The 23,062-nt window shown below is 39.1% G+C and overlaps 1 protein-coding gene across 1 annotated transcript in view; it reads right to left on the bottom strand.

The window, feature by feature from the left end:
- sbf2 (SET binding factor 2) overlaps window positions 1-23,062 on the bottom strand; it is a 207,845-nt gene that overhangs the window by 87,357 nt on the left and 97,426 nt on the right. The window contains exons 8-11 of the mRNA XM_048607330.1: window positions 17,867-18,037; window positions 15,305-15,567; window positions 11,271-11,443; window positions 7,570-7,643 (exon numbers count right to left, since the gene is read on the bottom strand). Of these exons, the coding sequence (XP_048463287.1) occupies window positions 7,570-7,643; window positions 11,271-11,443; window positions 15,305-15,567; window positions 17,867-18,037 (681 nt within the window). The remainder of the gene's footprint in view (window positions 1-7,569; window positions 7,644-11,270; window positions 11,444-15,304; window positions 15,568-17,866; window positions 18,038-23,062) is intronic.

Genomic DNA, 23,062 nt, shown 5'->3' with positions numbered 1-23,062 from the left:
ATGATTTCCCCACTTTATTAATGTTGGACCAGAAATGATAGCATTTTTTTCCCCACATTCAGCAGTATTAATTAAAGTGACTTGTAAATGTGCTCCATGATGCCTTTTATAACAAGGCAAATTGAAAATTCTTGGGGTCCATTCAATATATTTTATGTTACCTTTAATAGATGTGTTGAATGAAGACTCAGTAATGCTCATCTATCAGGTCCAAACAATATAGTTTGTACATAAAGACATATAGGAGTTCCATTTCATTATTTCAGAATCATTTTTATCACTCTTTGTTAAGGTTTCAAGCATAATTGTTTTGGCATCTTCATGCAATTGAGGTAACAAGCTTCGTCCAATATAACTACTGACGTCTTAAAATTTTGCAGATTACAGCTTGTTTAGTTCTATTTAATACAGATTTGCAAAGGGCACACCCTTACAATGGTTCCTCCGCACATAACCAGATTTTTAAAAAGTTCCACCATATTGGTTCAGCTGCTTTCATACTGACCATATAGTCTTCCAACTGTTTCTGAACTGTCACTGAACTCTTGGTGAATTAACAAATTCATACCAAGCCATGAATTTCAATATTGCAGTAATGTCTCGTAACTCATCCAAAATTGCATTTGGATCTATAGTGAGGTATTTTGGAGGAAAACAGTCAGATCCCTAAAAGTGGAAAAATGTTTCCACTTAATGGCATGGGATTTGTAATATGGACTATTATTTGGACTACAGTTAAGTAGTACATCAATTTTCTTTGCTTGTATTATGATTACATAGAAGCTTTTTTCCCCATTAATATTCCATGGGCTAGTTGCTCCTCTGCCTAAATGCTAGAAGGTAATCTTCTGTATTCACTGAAATGCTTTACGGTTCCAGCGTGCTATTGAGCAGGTACATACAGGTTTGCTGAAAAATTTTCCCTTACTGCAAAATTTTAACTTCTCTTATTGTTCTTGTATCGTACTAATCTTTTTGAACTTATTTGTTTCTCTGCAGTCACATCCTTGGTGCTTCATTTTCTCACCCATTTCCCACCGGTCTTCAATTTTCATTTTGAACACTGTTAGTCATTCCTTTTCTTGATTATCTCCCAGCATCACTTAGCCAGAGGTCCTTATTTGTTTAGACACTGAATACAGATTAACCTCCTTAGGAAGCAGCTTTTAAATTGTTCCTCTTTCTACTCAGCATCTCATAAATAATTTCACCTCCCAATGGATCTAGCAACATTAACTTTGCTTTCTACAATACCGGCTATCTGCTTCAGCAGCTTTCAATTTTTGATTTCAGATGGCGGTCAATATTTTTTCTTTTTAGGCCAGAACCCTGTCATCTGTTATTTACACTGGCTATGAAAGTTAATTTATAAGTTAATCGCAGTTGAATTTTGATCCTTGCAGGATTTATATGAGAATTAAGGGGAACAGACTAAGTTGCTCATTGAGTGGACGGTATGTCAAAGGAATTGACTAATTTGAACTTCGGCATCATTTTTCAATCTTATCAGTTTTTGACATAGAACTTTAACATCAAGTGTTAGATTCTTAAATACACAGAATTATTTGTGATGATTCATAATTTGTTTCCTTGTTTATGGCTAGTCAACGCACCTTTTAGCACAGTAAATACAAGCTTAGCTAGCTTTAGGCAGCAACTCGTGTAACAACTGATAACACGTCATTGAATAAGATGCTGTATCATCTCGCCTTTAAAACAGTCTTCAATATGGCAGTCTAATTTCCCTTTAAAGTAGATTTACAATGTAATAATGATGCCAAGATACAAGACTATCGGTTAACTGGTTTCTCCTCTTTCAAACTGGCCTGCACTGTTGAATTCTACGATGTTGTGGACATTAGGGGGACTTGGATAACACAGGGTCAGGAACGGTTGTTGGATGTTCTGGGGTACAGATGTTTCAAACGATATAGGGAGGGAGATAAAAGAGGTGGGGGAGTGGCATTGCTAAATAGGGATGGTATCACAGCTGCAGAAAGGGAGGTCGTGGAGGAGGGTTCGTCCACTGAGTCAGTATGGGTGGAAGTCAGAAACAGGAAAGGAGCAGTCACTTTATTGGGAGTTTTCTAGAGACACTGAGGAACAGATTGGGAGACAGATTTTGGAAAGGTGCAGAAGTAATAGGGTTGTTGTCATGGGTGACTTCAACTTCCCCCAATATAGACTGGAACCTCCGAAGTGCAAATAGTTTGGATGGAGCAGATTTTGTCAGGTGTGTCCAGGAAGGATTTCTGACTCAATATGTAGGTAGGCCGACTAGAGGGGAGGCCATATTTGATTTGGTGCTTGGCGACAAAACAGGCCAGGTGTCAGATCTCTTGGTGGGAGAGCATTTCGGTGATAGTGATCACAACTCCCTGACCTGTACTATAGTCATGGAGAGGGATAGGAGCAGACAGTATGGGAAAGTATTTAATTGGGGGAGGGGGAATTACAATGCTATTAGGCAAGAACTACGGAGCACCAATTGGGATCAGATGTTCTCAGGGAAATGCACAACAGAAATGTAGAGGTTGTTTGGGGAGCAGTTGCTGCAGATACTGGATAGGTTTGTCCTACTCAGACAAGAAATGGATGGTAAGGTGAAGGAACCTTAGATGACAAGACATGTGGAACACCTAGTCAAGAGGAAGAAGAAAGCTTACTCAGGTTGAGGAAGCAATGATCAAACAGGGCTCTAGAGGTCTACAAGGTAGCCAGGACAGAATTGAAGAATGGACTTGGAAGAGCTAGAAGGGGATATCAGAAAACCTTGGCGAGTAGGATCAAGGAAAACCCCAAGGCATTCTATACTTATATGAGGAACAAGAGGATGGCCAGAGTGAGGGTAGGGCCAATCAGGAATAGTGGACAGAACTTGTGCGCGGAGTCAGAGGAGGTAGGGGAGGTCCTGAATGAATACTTTGCTTCAGTATTCACCAGTGAGAGGGACCTTGATATTCGTGAGGACAGCATGAAACAGGCAGATATGCTTGAACAAGTTGATGTTAGGAAGGAGGATGTGCTAGAAATTTTGAAAAACATGAGGATAGATAAATCCCCTGGGCCAGACGGGATATACCCAAGGTTTCTAAGGGAAGTGAGGGAAGAGATTGCTGCCCCTTTGGCAATGATCTTTGCATCCTCACTGTCCACTGGAGTACTGCCAGAAGTTTGGAGGGTGGCAAATGTCATTCCCTTGTTCAAGAAATGGAATAGGGATAATCCTGGAAATTACAGACCAGTCAGTCTTACTTCTGTGGTGGGCGAATTATTGGAGAGGATTCTGAGAGATAGTATTTATGATTATTTAGAAAAGCACAGTTTGGTTAGAAATAGTCAGCATGGCTTTGTGAGGGGCAGGTCATGCCTCACAAGCCTTATTGAATTCTTTGAGGATGTGACAAAACACATTGATGAAGCCAGAGCAGTGTGTGGTGTATATGGATTTTAGCAAGGCATTTGATAAGGTTCCCCATGGTAGGCTCATTCAGAAAGTAAGGAGGCATGGGATTCAAAACTGGCTGTCCAATAGAAGACAGAGGGAGTTAGTAGATGGAAAGTATTCAGCCTGGAGCTCGGTGACCAGTGGTGTTCCGCAGGGATCTGTTCTGGGGCCTCTCCTCTTTGTGATCTTTATAAATGACTTGGGCGAGGAAGTGGAAGAGTGGGTTAGTAAGTTTGCCGATGGGACGAAGTTGGAGGAGTTGTGGACAATGTGGAGGGCTGTTATAGGTTGCAACGGGACATTGACAGGATGCAGAGCTGGGCAAAGAAGTGGCAGATGGAATTCAACCCACAAAAATGTGAAGTGATTTAGTTTGGAAGGTCAAATTTGAATGCAGAATACAGGATTAATGGCAGGATTCTCGGTAGTGTGGAGGAACAGAGGGATCTTGGGGTCCAAGTCCATCAATCCCTCAAAGTTGCTACCCAAGTTGATAGGGTTCTAAAGAAGGCATATGGTGTGTTGGCTTTCATTGGCAGGGGAATTGAGTTTAAGAGTTGTGAGGTTATGCTGCAGCTCTATAAAACTTTGGTTAGACCACACTTGGAATATTGCATTCAGTTCTGGTCACCTCATTATAGGATAGATGTGGAAGCTTCAGAGAGGGTGAAGGGGAGATTTACCAGGATGCTGCCTGGACTGGAGGGCAGATCTTATGAGGAAAGGTTGAAGGAGCTAGGGCTCTTTTCATTGGAGCGAAGAAGGATGAGAGGTGACTTGATAGAGGTGTACAAGATGATGAGAGGCACAGACAGCGTGGATACCCAGAGACTTTTTCCCAGGGCAGAAATGACTATTACGAGGGGGCATAATTTTAAGGTGATTGGAGGAAGGTATAGGGGAGATGTCAGAGGGAGGTACTTCACACAAAGAGTGGTGGGTGTGTGGAATGTGCTGCCAGCAGTGGTAGCGGAGTCAGATACTTTAGAGACTTTTAAGCAACTCTTGGATAGGCACATGGAGGATAGTAAAATGTAGGGTACACAGGGTAGATTGATCTTAGTAGGATAATAGGTCGGCACAACATCATGGGCCAAAGGGCCTGTACCGTGCTGTACTGTTCTGTGTTCAAAACAGCCAGTGAGGAGGCCAATCCTCCAGAATATTTTTCTGATCAGAGTCTCCAGGCTGCTTTATTTACTTGCATGGATTTTAGATATGAGATGAGCTTGTCTTTTGTCTTTCTTCATGTTCACTTTCACTTTAATTTCAATTGACACTCTTTTGCATTATGGAGTCCATGGCTTTTCTGCCTCTCGCTCAGTAAAGTTTCTTTTTCTATGCAATCATTGGTTACAGTTTAGCTTTCCAGTTTGTTCCAGGTTAGGCACAGGCTCATAATATTCTACACCAATCAGTGTTGGTTATATTAATGGGATTTGTCCCATGATTCAATTTAAAAAGATTTCCAATTTTTGATTAAAAGTGCATTGTCAAAATAAAGAGCAGTTACTTAAAGGAAGGTGTTGTACAGTGGTTCTACATTTTGTCCTGAATACAGTTTCAATGGCAAAACACCTATTTTAAAAACATACTGAAAACATTTCTGGAAGACAGTATTAGAATACAGAACAGTACAGCACAGAAACAGGCCCTTCGGCCTACCATGTCTGTGCAACCATGATGCAATTCTAAACTAATCCTATCGGTCTACAAATGGTTTGTATTCCTCTATTCCTTATCTATTCATGTGTCTGTCTGAATGACTCTTAAATGTTTCTATTGCATTGTATCGGTTTCTACCACTTCCTCAGCGATGTGTTCCAGGCATCTACCACCCTCTGTGTAAACAAAAAACTTGCCTCACATCTCCTTTAAACTTTCTTCCTCTCACCTTAAACCTATACCCCTACTATCTGATATTTTCACCCTGGGAAGAAGACTTCAACTATCCACTTTATTATGCCTCTCATAATAACAACGCTGTTTGTCTAACTGCTGGTAATAGCTAAAAAAATTCCAAACCAGGCAACATCCCAATAAATCTCTTTTGCATCCTCTCCGAATCTTCCCCATCCTTCCGATGGTGTGGTGACCAGAACTGCACTCAATCCTCCAAATGTGGCCGAACTAAATTTTTATACAGCTGCAACACGGGTTAACTTTTATACTTAATGCCCTGACCAATGAACCCTGTGCACTGCCTGTACCACCTTATCCACGTGTTGCCACTTTCAAGGAACAATGAACTTGCACCCTAAAATCCCTCTGTATATCAATGCTCCTCAGGGTCCTGCCATTTATTTTACATTTTCTTGTTGGATTTGACCACCCAAAATGTATCACCTCACACTTGTCCAGATTAAACTCCATCTGACAGTTCTTCACCCAACTTTCCAACTGATCTATATCCTATTGTAACCTTTGACAACCTTCCTCACTATCCACAACTTCACCGATTTTCATGTCATCTCCAAACATATTAATCAGACTACCTACATTTTCATTCAAATCATTTACCTGTATTACAAACAACTGAGATCCCAGCACTGAACCTTGCAGAACACCAATGCTCACAGACCTTCAGTCAGAAAAACACCCTTCACAACTACTCTGTCTCCCATGATCAAGCCGATTTTGCATCCAACTTACCAACTCACCGTGGATCTCATGTGATTTAATTTTCTGGGCCAGCCTACCATGAAGGACCTTGTCAAATGCTTTAGTCAAATCCACATAGGCAACGTCCACTGCCCACCTTCATCAATCATTTTCGTCACTTCTTCAAAAAAACTCAATCAAATTTGTGAGACAAGACACCCCACACAAAGCCATGATTCTGACTATCCCTAATAAGTCTATTTGCTTCTAAATATGAGTAGATCCTGTCCCCAAGAATCTTCTCCAACAATTTCCCTACCACTGACGCAAGGCTTACCGGCCAACAATTTCCTGAATTATCCCCTGTTGCCCTTCTTAAACCACGGAGCAACACTGGCTATTCTCCAGTCTTCTGGGGCCTCGCCTGTGGCGAAAGAGGATACAAAAGATCTCTGTCAAGGCCCCAACAATCTCCTCCCTTGCCTCCCCCAACATCCTGGTTTTGTTTGCATGAGAGACAGATGAGCTCTTAAGAGGTGCAATGTGTTGATGAAAGTCATGCTATCATTTTATAACTAAATTAAACGAAAATGAGTTTTTAAAGATATAATCTCACCATCTTTTCCCAGATGTTCATCCAAATAACGATGTAAATAATTACAGTGCAACATTATTAGCATTTTTCCACACAACATTTGCAGTTCACTCAGCCAATATTTTATGAGCAATGTTTAAAATTTGGAACCCAGTTTTTGAGATATTAGATCAGTGATATCTGAGCAAAGAGGGGATAAATCTTTAACAGGCCAATAACAATGCAACAAAGCAGTATTTGGTCACTTTTCTAATGTAATGTTTACCAATTATTGGTTTACGACAACACAAAATGATAACATGCTCCGTAAGTGTTTTGTTTAAAATTGAAAAATGTACTTTTAAACAGGATTTATGTTGTAGAATTACAATGTAAATTGCAATTAATAAAACAATTTAAGACTGAAACAATTTACATTAAAATGCTGAATTTAATATGACCTACAGCAGCAAATCAAAAATTTGACTGGTCTGGCACCCTAATATTTGGATCATGACTAGCAGAAGATATTCTTTTGCAGTCCATCAGACCAGTTGGTGCTGTAATGATTAATGAAAAGTGTAGATTATTCTCAGGGCCCTATTTACTTGCACCAATCTGAAAGGAAAGAAGAAAGCAAAGAATAAGGAAGTTAAAGCACAAGGACTAAATAAAACAATTGTTTTTAAAAAAGGAGCAAGTGAAATAATAAGAACAAAATTAAGACGTCACAAAAAGGAGAGAAGGCATTGGAAACAAAAGTCAATGATTTAGACAGCTTAAGAAAGGAAAATTTCTTTTAATATTTGTCATAAATTGTAGTAAGATTAACTGATCACAGTGTAAGCTACACTGGATCCAGCGCCATTTTAGTAAATTTAAACTTGTTCCAAATATGCAGTGTAAGGACAATAGTATGTTATCTGAAAAGAGTATTTGGATTTACCTTCTGTATTGGGGGAAGCCGTCTGCTTTCTCGGTGCACAGCCTCAAGAGTCTCAATATGCATAGCCACAATCCCTTAAATAAATAAAAAGTCCCTTAAGTCAGCTAAAGCATTTGAGCAAGTAAAACTATAAAATGCAAATGACTTTTGAAACTTAACTCCAAAATTATAATAAAACACATTCTCAAACACTACTCCAACTTAATTCATTTTTATTAGGTGTAACTGATGATTTTCAAGTGCTTTGAAATTTAGGTTGCTGGTTTCAGTAAAACGGTTATCAAAATAGCAGTGATTAGGACATAGAATCGTACGGAATTAAGTTTAAAGTACCATCATAGCCTGACATTAAAATCTGATCACCACAAACATGTCTACTCTGCTTTTGTTTCTTTTTGAGGGGAGGGGTCAGGGGAGGAAGACGCAGGAAGAGGATGAGGAGGAGGATGAGGAGGAGGATGAGAATTTACCACTATTTGGCTGCTACTTTCTAATCTAGTGTAATTTACTGCCCAAAATAGTTGCAATGCAATAAATGATACGAGAACAGAGAAAAATCTTAATTTTAAGATTCTAATTGGTGCCCCTAGTTGCCCCATTTCATCTTCAGCAACAGCCTGACTTTTTAAATTTTATGAAGTGCCACTCTAAGATTATCAAACAAAATCCTGCATTTCTGCTTTGTTTAAGTGATCCTGATAGTTTTTGCCTCTCTACCAACATTTAGAGGATGTTTCATGGCAATCCACAAATTAGGATTTATATACTTTTTTAATTCATCCATGGGATATGAATATCACTGGCTGGGCCAGCATTTAAATGTCCATCCCTATATGCTGAGACAGCAGTTAAGAGTCAACCATACTGCTGTGGGTATGGAGTCACATGTGGATCAAACTGGGTAAGGGCAACAGATTTCCTTCCCTAAAGGATATTAGTGAAACACGAGCAATCGGCAATGATCATGATCACTTAGTTCCAGATTTTTAAAAAACTGAATTCAAATTCCACCTTCTGCCATAGGAGGATTCAAACCCAGGACCCCAGAACATGACCTGGGTCTCTGCAATAACAGTCCAGTGATAATACCACTCTGCCATCAGCTCCTGACAAGTCAAAGAAGCAGCTAACCAAATCAGAAGCATCAGAAAGAAGGAAAAAAAGACAAACCAAAAATAAAATAAATGAAAAGATATGAGTTATAGAGTCAAAGAGTCATCCAACACGGAAACAGAACCTTCAGTCCAACTTGTCCACGCCGACCATGTTCCTAAACCAAACTAGTCCCACTTGCCTGCGTTTGGCCCATATCCATTCAAACCTTTTCTATTCATGTATTTATCCAAATGTCTTTTAAACATTGTAACTGTACCTGCATCCACTACTTCCACATACAAACCACTCTGTGTAAAAAAAGTTGCCCACATGTCCTTTTTAAATCTTTCTCCTCTCACCTTACAAATATGTACCTTAGTTTTGAACTCCCCCACAATAGGGAAAGGTGCTATTCACCTTTGCCCCTCATGATTTTTTAAAACTCTATAAGGTCACCCTCAACCTCACACATTCCACTGAGAAAAGTCCCAGCCTATCCAGTGTATCTTTATAACTTAAACCCTCCGTCCTGTTAAATCTTTTCTGAACACTCACCAATTTAATAATATCCTTCCTACAGCAGGGCGACCAGAACCTTACACAATACTCCGGAAGTGGCCTCACCAACATCCTGTACAACCTCAACATAACATCCCAACTTCTGTACTCAAACGTATCAGCAACGAAAGCAAGCATGATAAACGCCTTTTTAACCACCCTCTCTACATGTGACACAAATTTCAAAGAATTATGTACCTGAATTTCTAGGTGTCTCTGTCCTACAATACTACCCAGGGTCCTGCCGTTGTGTGTTTTTCCAAAATGCAATACGTCCACTCCCTCCACCACCAATACTCAGTTACTGAAGCGATGTCCAAATGCATCAAAACCTGGACACTATCCAGGTTTGGGCCTGCACATGACAAGCAACAAGTAACTTGTGTGCCATGTAAGTTCCAGGTAATAGCCATCTTTAACAAAAGAGAATCTTACCATCGCCCATGACATTCAATGATATCATCATCACTGAATTACCCCACTGTCAACATCCTGGGGTCGCCATGGACTAGCCACACATACAAAGGCTGTAAGAGCAGGTCAGAGGTTAGGAATACTGCAGAGAATAACAAACCTCCTGACTCCCTGGAACTTTCCCACCATCTACAAGGCTCAAGAGAGGAGTACTATGGAATACTTCCACTTGCTTGAATGAGTGAGGCTCCAAGAACACCTAAGAAGCTTGACACCATCTGGAACAAAGCAGCCCACCTTGACCAGTACGGCATCCAAAACATCCTCTCTATTGATGCTCAGTAGCTGCATCGTGTACCACCTACAAGATGCACTGCAAAAATTCAACAAATACCTTTAGACAGCATCTACCAAACCTCGGACAACTACCATTTAGAAGGATAAGGGCAGCAGATACACGGAAATACCACCACCTGCAAGTTCCTCTCTAAGCCACTCACCATTCCCCTCCAAATTGTTCACCAACCTGACTTGGAAATACATTGCTATTCCTTCACTGTCATTGGATCAATATCCTCACATTCCTTCTCGAATAGCATCTTGGTCTACCTGTAGCACACAGACTGCATTAGTTCAAGAAAGGCACCTTCTGAAAGACAATTAGGGACAGGCAATAAAAGCTGCCCCAACTAAAGATGCCCGTGCTCCACCAACGATTGTGCAGTATCTATTAAAAGATATTATAATTCTTTAGCTTTCCTGTCAAAAATGGAACCGCCTCACATTTTCCTATATTACGCTCAATTTACCAATTTTTTGCCCACTGACTTATATATATACAAATTCTTTGCAGTCTCTTTGCATCCTTCTCATACCTTAACTTTCTAACTACCTTTTAATCATCAATAAATATGTCCACAATACAACTGATCCTTTCATCCAAATCATGAAAATAAATTTGAAATAGTTGACAACCCAGCGCTGATCCCTGTGGCACTCTCCTAGTTACAGTTTTTGAATCCGAAAGCAACACATTTACCTACGAAACATAAGTAGGAGTTAGTCATTCGGCACCTCAAGATTGCCCTGCCATTCTATAAATCATGTTTAATATGCCCCAGGCTTCAACCCCTCTTTAATGACAGCTTCTCATAGCCCTCAACTCCTTGATATTTCACAAATCTATCTACTCTAGAGAAGGGCGAAGGTTAGATTACTGGAAGTATTTAAACAGGAGGTAGAGAATTCCAGGCATTTACTACCTCTGATTTAACAAATTTTTCTGTTCTCAGTTTTAAAGTGCCCCCTTATTCTGTAACTATGTCCGCTAGTTCGAGAGTACCTCAATAATGAAAGCCTATTGGGCTCCTCTTTGAATGATCCTAACAGATATCTCCGTATCTTCTACGAAGGCTTAGTTTCAGGGAGCTGATGGCTAAAATTTCTATATGTCTAATCTGAAAGTAGGAATCTTTAGAATAAATCATTTTTGCATCAAGCTAGAAAACATTTTATAAACGATAGAAATTAGAAACCTCTCTATGCATCTTTGGCAATCAGACAGAAAAGGATAACGATGTTCCCTCCTCCTGTTTCATGGCCTTCTGCAAAGAGAAGATACTCAATAATCTCACCTGGTATCATGCAATGAAGATTCTTGATATGGTCCTGTGTGACGCCACTTTCAGTGCAGACTTTGTCAATAAATCTAGTAATGAAACGAATTACGGAGTTGGCAACATCAGTGTTTTCTGCATCCTCAAACCCACTTTCGGTGTCATAACTCTCAGCAACACTGCCAGCAATGCTGAAAAAATAACAAAATAAGCTTCATTAACAATAAAGAGATTACAGAAATATTACCAAATATAATCTTTATTAAAAATTTGTAACAAAGAAATGTATTTCCTCCCTTCACACGATCTGGAGTCCTACACTTGCAATTCAGAGTCCACTTGAGACAGCGTAACAAATTTTTGCAAGAGAATTATTAATTGCCCTATCAATATATAAATTCAGCCAGTATTTGAAAATAATGCAGACGTACACAACAGCTTACAATGCACTAAGTAATCAATTTTTCAAGAGCTGGCACAAGTAGCTAATGCAAAGAAAATAGGCTACTTTTGAGTATATCAGCACTTTTTCTATTGTACTGACTACTCCTCAGGTTTCCAATCAAACATTTCCTACTGAACTTAGAGATGCTGAATAAAGATCTATAAGTTGCTGACAATGCATTATAAATTGTCAAATGTAAAGTCAATTACCTTTATTGTTATAAACAGTTTATTTAGATGACATGTTAATTATTGGCTGAACATATATTTTCTCAGAAGCAAAATTTAGCTGGTTCCCAGGCTTTTATGTTTGATGTAATAATTTTCTATTTGTAATTCTCCATTTGCAAATAGTCCTATCTGGTTATGTCAAACCTACGTAAGGCCAACATCCTGTCGATTTCAATCTCAAACTCAAAATGAAGTCCTGCTCCATTCTTCTTTTTGTCAATTTTATTTTACATGCTATCTCATCAAGGCAAACATTTACACTGACAAGCCGAAAATCAGTTTTTGTTCTGCCCCAATATCATTGATTAAAAAAAAATCCGTATATCTCAACACCATCTGCTTTTCAACTTTTCTCAGATGTGGCTTGAAGCAACTGAGCTGGATTTTTGCGGAGTTGGTCCAAACATGATGACCTTTTAAAATGGCAGTCCAGTCCACATTTTCACCAGATTCTATTTGTGCTATCAGGAGGAAGGTGGCATAACATAAATTCCAAATTCAGTGGGGCCTTTTGAAATTTGGAATATTGGGTTATGTCAACAAAATTTCTCTGGGCCCAGAAGTGTCGATATAAACAGGTCAGACCTGTATTCAACATAACCAATGTTACTACATCATCATTTAGTCATAGATAAACGGCACAGAAACAGACCCTTTGGTCCAACTCGTTCCTACCAGACTTCCTAAATAAATCTAATCCCTTTGGCCAGCATTTGGCCCATATCCCTCTAAACACTTCCTATTCATATACCCATCCAGGTGCCTTTTAAATATTGTAACTGTACCAGCTTCCACCGGCAGCTTGTTCCATACATGCCGTGTGTGAAAAAGTTGGCCCATAGGTCCCTTCTAAATCTTTTCCCTCTCACCTTAAACTTATGCCCTCTAGTTTTGGACTAACCCACCCCAGGGCAAAGAACTTGTCTATTTACTCTATCCATACCCCTCATGATTTTATAAACCTCTGTAAGGTCACCCCTCAGCCTCCGATGTGCAAGGAAAAATAGCCCCAGTCTATTCAGCCTCTATCTAAAGCTCAAAACCTCCAACCCTGGCACAACATCCTTGCACATCTTTTCTGAATCCTTTCAAATTTCATGACATCCTTCCTATAGCAGGGAGACCAGAACTGCACGCAGTATTCCAGTAGTAGCCTGACCAATGTCCTGTATAGCTACAACATGACCTTCCAACTCCTATACTCAATGCACTGACCAATAATAGCAAGCATACAGGTAAGTCCATATGATTTATTGACCAAGGCAAGCGCAAATCTACAATGGTATGGTGATTTAACATTTATTAACTATTGATGGTCAAGCTATTAAATTGTCTTATGAGCTTCAATTGTCTATTATTGGATATATAACATTCTTCGTGAATACTGCAAAGTCGAATAGAAATGAAACAATCTAAAATAAAACATTTAAAAATTAGCTAGAACAAAGAGTGATGAATTCCCCAAACAGCATAACAAACAGATTGAAAAATGTTGGCATGACCAACTGATGACCAGAGCTCATCAGGTGCAGGCAGATTATGCACAAAATTCCAACTTAATCTTGGTCATCATTTGTATGCCAACAAAATGCCAATTTAATAGAAGCACATGTTGCAAACAACTGCATTTCTTCCTCTTCCAGTTAAGTGTAACAAGGGGCACAAAATGACTCAATGAGTTTCGGAAAACAAAGCCGAATACAACTCAACACAAGTCAGATACATTTAAAATAGTTCTGGATCGCTATTACCTCTGTCACTCCAACTGCTGAACTTTTTTTGTTAAATGTTGTCTTAATGAATAGCAAGTATTAAGATGGCAATCAGAAACATTTCAGCAGATTAATACCTGCAAGGATGAACTTAAAATGTAAAATTGCACAATTATTTGATAAAACAAGTATAATATGAAACCTAATTGATTTGGATCAGTACTACTGATTTACCAATTTCAACCACACATAAATGGCCATAATATTTCATTTGTGGCAGAAGAGAAACCAAGTAAAGCTTTTAAATTAAACCACCTTAAATTGCAACTCTGAGAGAGTAAGTATTTCAAACATTTAGAACTGAATAACGGGTTAATATCAAGTTTAGCTTTCAGAATTGATAGTGTATAATGCCGTATAATGCCGCATAATGGAACAGAACTTGCTGGAAAACTGTCAGCATTAAGCATCATTACCGACCTAAATCTGACTGCATCTTCAGCATATAGTAAATGTGTGCATTTGTGCAGGAATTGTTAAGCTACAGTATTATTCACCACCACAGGCTGTGCTATGCAACCAAATCTCCTGCCTCAGAATACTCTGGAGTGTTAACTTTGATTTTTGTGCTCAAGTTCTGGAGTGGGTCTTGAACTCACATCTTCTGACTCAGATGTGAGAGCATCACCAACCAAGTTATGAAGGATACAAGTTACCAGATGTCTCCATTCGATTTACCAGTGCACTAACTTTTTTTAGTTTGTTCATGATATTTCAGCTTCTAGCATAAAACCTCCTTCTACTATGTCACAATACATATTGCATTCTCTTTAAAATATTTAAAAACTGATTTGATTATGAGCGCTTATCATTTCCTGCTTGACTATCTGAGAGAATTCTTTAACACAACTGGTTGTTTGGATAGCATGATGATGTTCCTGTAACTGAGCACCGAGAATCCTTTTTATTATACCTTGAGATAATTGGAGTTCTTGTCATTGGTACTGCTAGATCTCTCAACATCAGCGACATGTTTTGCTTTTCCTTTTCCAGTTACCATAAAATCCAAGTCATTTTTTTTCCAATAACTCCAAATTAGGTAGATATCGCAAGGTTAAATATAAGCCTACTGACCATGTAATTTTCAAAATTTGTGCAATGTTAGAAATGAAACTTGAAAAATCTTTGTATTGTAAACTCAAGTGGGGGCTTGAAGGGTCAAGATTTATAAACTTAATGTATATGTTGTATTAATGTAAATACTTCCACTTTCTATAAATTTTCAGCTGACTGTTAGCACACCAAAGTCGAAAACTGAGGTTTCACTGTGACATTTAAATATAGATCACTTTGGGCTACTGAAGAGAAAGTCATTAGTCTAATATTTATATTTAACTGTCAGGAAATACTCTTCAGTTTTTAAAAATGCATTGTGCGTCTTTTGTTCATTATGTCCTATATTAATTTGAGTCACTTTCTCTTTTTATTATGTGAGTGTAAGGAATATTGGCAATTTTTAGAGTATGGAATAATGTTATTGTATGCACAAATTGCACTCAATGCTTCAGTATTGTTCAGTACTTTATTTTACATAAAACCACATATAGACAATTGAGTGAACAAAATAAAGCACAAAATACAAATATCTAAATGTTTCTGACAAACCTGTTGGTGACATAACTATTGCTCCCACTTTCCCAGTCTCCTGTTGTTGCATTTCGCAGTAGCTTATTTTTGCTTGTATCCAAAGGGACTAGTAGGTAGACCATGAGTTGGGCATAATGAATAGCTTGGCTAAACACAGTGTTTTCCTCTCCCTTTTCCAGCTCCTGCTGTTTCTCTTTGTGGAGTGTTTGCCATAAGCGCAGCTGCTCTGCTGCAATGTCCATAGCTGTTTTCTCATGTTCTGTCGGCACTGGATCTTTATCCTATAACAATCAGAACAGATGTCAGCAGTGGACATTGAATTCTTCTTCCTTCCAGTTTTTTTTCCATTGGCTAAGACATGTAAATGGATCAAAGACAGAGCACGACATAGCTGATGGTGTATTACAAGACATGAAAAAATTCCAGTGTGGACATGCTCCACTACACCACAAATGATTTATCTACATAATATGAACACAAGATATGTGACTGCCTGTAAATACTTCTCCTGTGAGATAATTTGGAATATATATATTATTCATTCTACAAAAATAGAAAAAACATTTCTTGACAGAAAGCACCTGAGCTAGTATCACATGATTCACAGGCATTTTTGCGTTATTTAACTCTCAAATGAAATAAACTGTTTTACTGCATTCCATTGTAAATTGAATAATTGTACATATTAAAGTACCTTGAAATCGATCATATTCATACATCTATAGGTATTATGGATATCACCTGCTACGGATATGTGCACTTCATCAATTTGTACAGTCTATTTTTAGATGTTTATTTTTCATAACAGATGTCACTTAATATTGAAGAATTTTGAAGGCGTCATTAACGATCTTCATATATGCAAATAAATAATCTGATGTCAACTGGAGTAATACACCGTATTCTGTTAACTAAAGCCAAAAAAATGTTTTACAGGTTTTGTAACGGCAACAGTTCTTAAATACTGATGAAGATTCATTAACCAGGCATGTTAATTATGTCTTTCCCCAAAGATGCTGCTTGACCTTCTGAGCATTTTTTCCAGCATTTTCGATAGTGTCAGTGTAACTTAACCACATTGACTCCAAGGAGGAGGCAGACAACCACACCTTCCCAAGGGCAATTAAAGATGTGTAATAATAGAAGTGATAGGTTGTTTGCATTCAGTTTGCAGTCAATATCCCAAGATGTTGATTATAGGGAATTCAATGATGGTTCAATAACCTCCAAGTTATCGTAAGTAATTTTGACTGGGATACAAACTGCCATTCTATCACTCTCAGTATTTAAGATTATGGAATTTCCATCCTAACATCACAGTGGCAGTGCCATTAGCAAAACAACTGCAGTGGCTCAAGAAGATCCACTGCGCCTTGAAATAGGCAATGAACACGGATTTGTCAGTATCTCCAACATGGCAAAAACACATTTAAACAGGCAAACATAATGAAATTTCTGGGCAGGAATGACAAGAAACCTAAACAGAAAGTAAACTTGAATAAATAAAACAAAGAACTGCAGATACCAGAAAACTTAAACGAAAACAGAAATTGCTGGAGAAACTCAGCAATTTAGTAGCATCTGTGAAGAGAAAGCATTCTGACCACAAAAAATGTTCCCAAGCTTTCAGGTATCTGCCAATTCAACAGGCTATTGTACACCTTGGCCAACATTTCTGTCTTAGGCCTACTGCATTACCTCAGTGAGGTTCAGCACAAGCTGGAAGAACAAGATCTCATTTTCTGCTTGGGGACCCTGAAGCTTTTAGGACTCATTTCTGAGTTCAATCATTCTAGAACCTGAACACCTTTTTCGATGTCCTTTACCCACACCCCAGGCCCTATTATGACAAGGGCTGCTTTCAGCACATCCAATCATTTTCTGCGACTGATGGTTCCCATTATCAGCTCTCCTTTCTCCTGAAATACTATCATCTATCCCTTTGTCTGCCCCACTGTTGCTCTCTCTCTCTGGGCTCCATCTCTGTCTGCTCACTCCTCCACCCCATCCCTCACCCCATCTTCAGCACCACCTTTTCCTAGCTAGTGTCAGTTCTGAAGAAAGGTCACTGAATTTGAAATGTTAACTCTGCTTTCTCTCCATAGATGCTGCCAGACCTGCTCAGTTTCTCCAGCTATTTCTTTTTTTGTTTCAGGAAGTAAAATTTGTCCTATTTCTCACCTTTGTTTCACATAGCGTAAATGCACAATGCCATTCATTGGCACTGTAAAATGAGCTAGAGTACAATTATTTGAAAATTCTCAGCTTTAAGAATCACTTTGGGCTGGAGAAATACCCCAAGGTTCAGAACTTGTTATTCTAATTGGTATTTCCACTAAACCAGTAAAAGTACACAAAAATGAGTGAAACTGAGTGTCAGCAAGGTCAATATCTGACTAAACAAATTGAAAACATGTAAATATAATGAAATTTCTGGGCAGGAATGACAAGAAACACTGTACCAAAAGTAAATTTCAATAAGTAAAACAAATAGCCACAAATAAAAACAATTTCCTCTGGCTCCAGTTAGCAAATTATTTCTTTGCCTTTTCTGCAACCAGAAACATTGTCTAAAATTACCTTTTGCTTGACATTTGATAGCAAATTTTCATTTCTTGAGGGGAGGTAGAGTGCTCGTATTTGATTCTGCACATCATTATAGAACGTAGCTTCCCAAAACTGTTGATTAGCCCAGACATGATGGTCTTGTACACAGGTATAGGCAAATTGGTTGACTCCTGTTGCCAATTTCTGAACAAACCACAAAACAATTTTCAAACACTGACAGAATAAAAATTCAGCATCTGCATAACATACACTCTCGGTCAGTCTATCTCTAAAGGTATAGATAAATAGAAGTTATTTCTGTAAAATCCCTTTTTGCCAGCACCATAGCTGCACCTGCACTAGATGGTCTACAATGGTTCCAGAAAGCAGTTCACCACCGCACTCAAGGGCTATCAGAAACAGACAACAAACGCTGCCTTGCCAGTGATACCACATCCCATGAATGAAAAAAATTACAAGCAATTAAGCATTCTGAGTCCATCATAACACAAATTAGATTTTAAATTGCAAGGAAATTGACTCCTGCTAAATGTTGCACTTTTACCATTATTTCATGCACCAGTTATGTAAGTCAGGATGGATTAGTCATTTTCTGGTTGGCAATCTGTAACTAGTGGAATGTAACAGAGATTAGTGCAGGTCTGGCAGCATCGATGGAGAGAAAGCAGAGTTAACATTTCAAATTCAGTGACCTTTCTTCAGAACTGACAGTAGCTAGGAAAAGGTGGTGCTGAAGATGGGGTGAGGGATGGGGTGGAGGAGTGAGCAGATAGAGATGAAGCCCAGAGAGAGAGAGCAACAGTGGGGCAGACAAAGGGATAGATGGTAGTATTTCAGGAGAGCTGATAATGGGAACCATCAGTCGATCTATATTAATGACTTGGGTGAAGGAACCAATTGTAATATGGCCAACTTTGCTGACAATACACATAAAGGTTGGAAAGCAAGTTATGAGGAGGACTCAGTGAGTCTGCAAAATGATCCTGATAAACTGAATGAGTGGACCAAAATTTGGCAAATGGAGTGTAATCTAATAAAATGTGAGGGTGTCCACTTTGGCTGGAGGAATAGAAAAACACAGATTTTCAAATGGGGAGAGATTGCAGAATGCAGCAGTGCACAGGGTTCTGGATATCTTCGTACATAGAACATTGTCATGAAGCTACAGGACATCAGTGAGGCATAGGCCACAAGGCCTACTACTCCATTCCGGAGTCCTACGTTCCCAAATGAAATGGTCTTTATTACAAGTAAGGTGGAATGTAGAAGTAAGCAAGTCTTGATCCCACTGTACAGGACAATGGTGAGACCACACCTAAAATATCGTACACAGCTTTGTCACATTATTTAAGGAGAGACAAAACTTGCATAATAAGCAGGTCAACAAGAGTTCACTCGGCTTATTCCCAAGTTGAGGATATTTTTCATATAGAATGATGCTGAACAGAGCGGAGCTACATTCATTAGAGGTTACATAAAATGAAAGGAGATGTCATTGGAGATAAGATTCCTATTTTTGGAGACATTTAAGTTGTAAATAAAGAGAATTTCTCCTCTCAAAAGATTGTTAGCCTTTGGAATTTTCCTTCCCAGAGAGCAGTGAAGGCTGGGTCACTAATTATGTTCAAAGCTGAGCTGGATTTTTGATTGACAATGGAGTGAGGAGTCATTGCGGCAGGCAGGAAAACTAAGGTAAGCCAACAATCAAATCAGGCATGACCTTACTAAATGGTGGAGTAGGTTTGAGGGCTAAATGGCCTACTTCTCATCCTATTTACTATTTTTATGTGAAGAAACATAGGAGAGTTTAATTATTTTAGGCTGGTGTTTCCAAGTAGCAAAACTTTAATCAGTATTTAATTGCTCCTTTCGTTTCTCAGCTGGATTTTTAGCTTACAATTTCAATGTTCATGTGTTTTTCTTTATTCATTCACATTATCTGGGTATTGCTAGTTGGGCAGCTTTATTGCCAGCCCTAGTTGTCCTTGAGAAAAAGTGGTGATGAGCTTGCCTTCTTTGAACCACTGCAGCTTATTGGCGCTGGTAGATCCACAATGCTGTTAAGGTGGGAATTCCAGGTTATTAATCCAGCAACACTACAGGGAGCGGCATCGTATTTCCAAGTCAGGATGGTGAGTGCTTGGAGACAAACTTCGAGAGAGAGTGTTCCCATGTATCTGCTGTTGTGGTCCTTCTCCATGGAAGGGTGCTGTTTAAAAAGTCTTAGTGAATTTCTGCAGTGCATTTTGTAGATTGTACACACCGCTGGTACTGAGTGTTGGTGATGGAGGGAGTGAATGTTTGTGGATGGTGTGCCAATCAACTGGGCTGCTTTGCTCTGGATAATGTCAAGCTTCGAGTGGCATTGGAGCTGCATTCATCTCGGAAAGTGGGGAGTCATGAGGTCAATTATGTACTGCAAAATTCCGAGCCTCTGACCTGCTCTTGTAGCCACAGAAATCCATGGCTAGTCCAGAACAGTATCTGGTCCATGGTAACCCGCAGGATGCTGATAATGGGGATCCAGTGATAGCAATGCCATTGAATGTCATCAGAAATGGTTAGATTCTCTTGTTAAAGATGGCTGTTACCTGGAACGTGCACGGCACATGTTACTTGTCACTTGTATGCATACACCTAGATATTGTCCAGGTCTTGATGCATTTAGACATCAACTGCTTCAGTATCTGAGTAATCAAGAATGATGCTGAACATTGTGCAGTGAACATCCCCAATTGTCAATTAATAATGGCGGGAAGGTCATTGATGAAGGAGCTGAAGACGGTTGGGCCAAGGACACTATCCTGAAGAACTTCTTACTGGTTGATTTTAACTGCCTTCTGGGCAATAAATGTTGGCATAGCCAGTGATGCTCATATCCAATTTTTGGAAAAATGACCCTGAACAACACCTGAAGGAACGTTCTTCAGCTGAGGTGACTAACTGCGAACAACCACAATCATCTTATAGAATCTTAGAATTTTACTATACTGAAAGAGGATATTCAGCCCATCATGTTTGTACCAGCTCCCAAAACAGCTACTCAGCAAGTCCCAATCTCCAACCCTATCTTTGTCGCCCTCTAAATTCATCACTTTCAAATATACATGCAGCTCTCTTTTGAAACCTCATACAGAATCTGCCTCCACCACTCTCTCAGTTTCAACTCATCTCCAGTGTTTACATACTCTGTGTTTCCTATCTTTTAGCCAACTTCTAATCCATGCTGCCAAAGATGCATCAATCTCAAACATTCCTAATTTGTCAACTGACCTGCCATATGGCACTGTATCAAATGCTTTCAGAAAGTCCGAATATACAACATCCACAGTAATATCCACATCCACTGCCTGCATCACCTTGTCAAAGAACTCGATCAAATTTGTTAGACATGACGTGCCCTTGACAAAGCCATGTTGACTGTCGGGTATTAATTTATTTTTCTCCAAGTGTACATTTTCCTTATCTCATATTATGGCCTCCATCACTTTTTCCACTAATGACACGAAGCTGCCAGGTCTGGAATTTCCTGGGTTATCCTTTGCCCCTTTCTTAAACAACAGTGTCACATTTACAATCCTCCAGTCCCCCAAGACTAATCCTGTGTTCAGACAGGCCTGGAAGATTTCTGTCAATGGTTCTGCAATTTGTGTCCTTACCTCTGTCTGCAATTAGCATGCATCTCATCTGCGCCTGGCGATTCTACCTGGACAGACAGCCTTTTTAGCACCTTATTCATCCACTATTATACTGTTCAGTTGCTCAACACCCACATTTTCAACAAGGCCATTGTCACCCAATTTCTAATTTGGTAAAGACAGATACCTGTGCTATACCCTTTACTTCAGTGAGCAGCATATCCTGCTTGTTCCTCATAGTCCCCACTCCATCCTTCACTAATCTTTTCCAATTAATATGTTTGAAGAACATTTTACTATTCATTACAGCACAACCTGCCATCCTCTCCTCATGTTTCTTCTTAGCTATTCTTATTCCAGCCTGAGCCTCTCTTCTGCATTTGAGATATTCTCGCTGATTTCTACTGTTAATATTCCAGTATGCATCATATGCTCATTTTCTCAACAATATCCTTAGTCATCCAGAACTACGCCAAAACGAAGAAGAATACCTCCAAGTATTCTCTTAGTGCGCGGGTAAGTGGAGCTGAGTCTCAAAAAGATCAGCCATGATCTTATTAAATGGCAGGGCAGGCTCGAGGGGCCAGATGGCCTACTCCTGCTCCTAGTTCTTATGTTCTAAGTATTTAGAGACAACAGATACCCATAAAGCTGGGTCCGACAATGCCTGTCACATAAACAACAACAGGAAGATACAGTACGCCTCAACACACTTGTCACGTTACCATACATCAAGGACATATCTGAACTAACCTCAAAACTCCTACAGCCACGGGGCATCAGAATGGCACACAACCCTACGCCAACCACTAACAAGAACCAAAGACCCCTTACCCACTATGGACAGCAACAACGTCCTATACAAGATTCCATGCAAGGACTGCGACAAACATTACATTGGACCTGTAATTCATACCCTGTATTTATTTCCCATGGTTACATGCCTATCTTGCCCTCTATGCAGCTCTCTTTGCAAATTCTGAACTTAATTATTTACTGATTTTGTCCCTTTCCAATTAAGGATTGAACCTTATTATATTTTGATTGCTATTTCCCAAATGCTCCCCTATACTGACGATTTTGTTTGTTTCAGGTATGACTCCGAACAGTTAATGCTAAGTTCTAGAATTCCCTTCTTAAATCTCCGTTTCTGCATCACTTTTCTCTATTCAGAGATGCCTCAAAACCTATCCTTTTAGGCCAACAAGTTGTCATACACTTTAATGTTATTGACGGTGGTTCATGGTCAAATTATGCTTTGTAACATTACTGTGATGCACATTGGAACAACATATTATGTTAAATACAAGATGCCATTGTGCGTCAGTTCTTTCTAAATTGCTATAAACCACAACACTAAACATTATATTTTTTAAATCTGAAAATAACAAAAAGAACTTGATGTATTTAGTTCTGTTACATGTTCTCAAACTCAACGGCTATAATAACTAAACTGATATTGAACATTTCCATTAGAGGGCAGTAGATTTCCACAATGTTAAAATTACATATAACGGAAAAATTACCCAAATCAGAAACTCCATAAATACCTTCTAATATACTTTTATAG

The sequence above is a fragment of the Rhincodon typus genome, chromosome 17 (assembly GCF_021869965.1).
Source record: "Rhincodon typus isolate 14 chromosome 17, sRhiTyp1.1, whole genome shotgun sequence".
NCBI lineage: Eukaryota > Metazoa > Chordata > Chondrichthyes > Orectolobiformes > Rhincodontidae > Rhincodon > Rhincodon typus.
The sequence above is the reverse complement of the archived record's forward strand: the minus strand, read 5'-3'. Positions and strand labels throughout refer to the sequence as shown.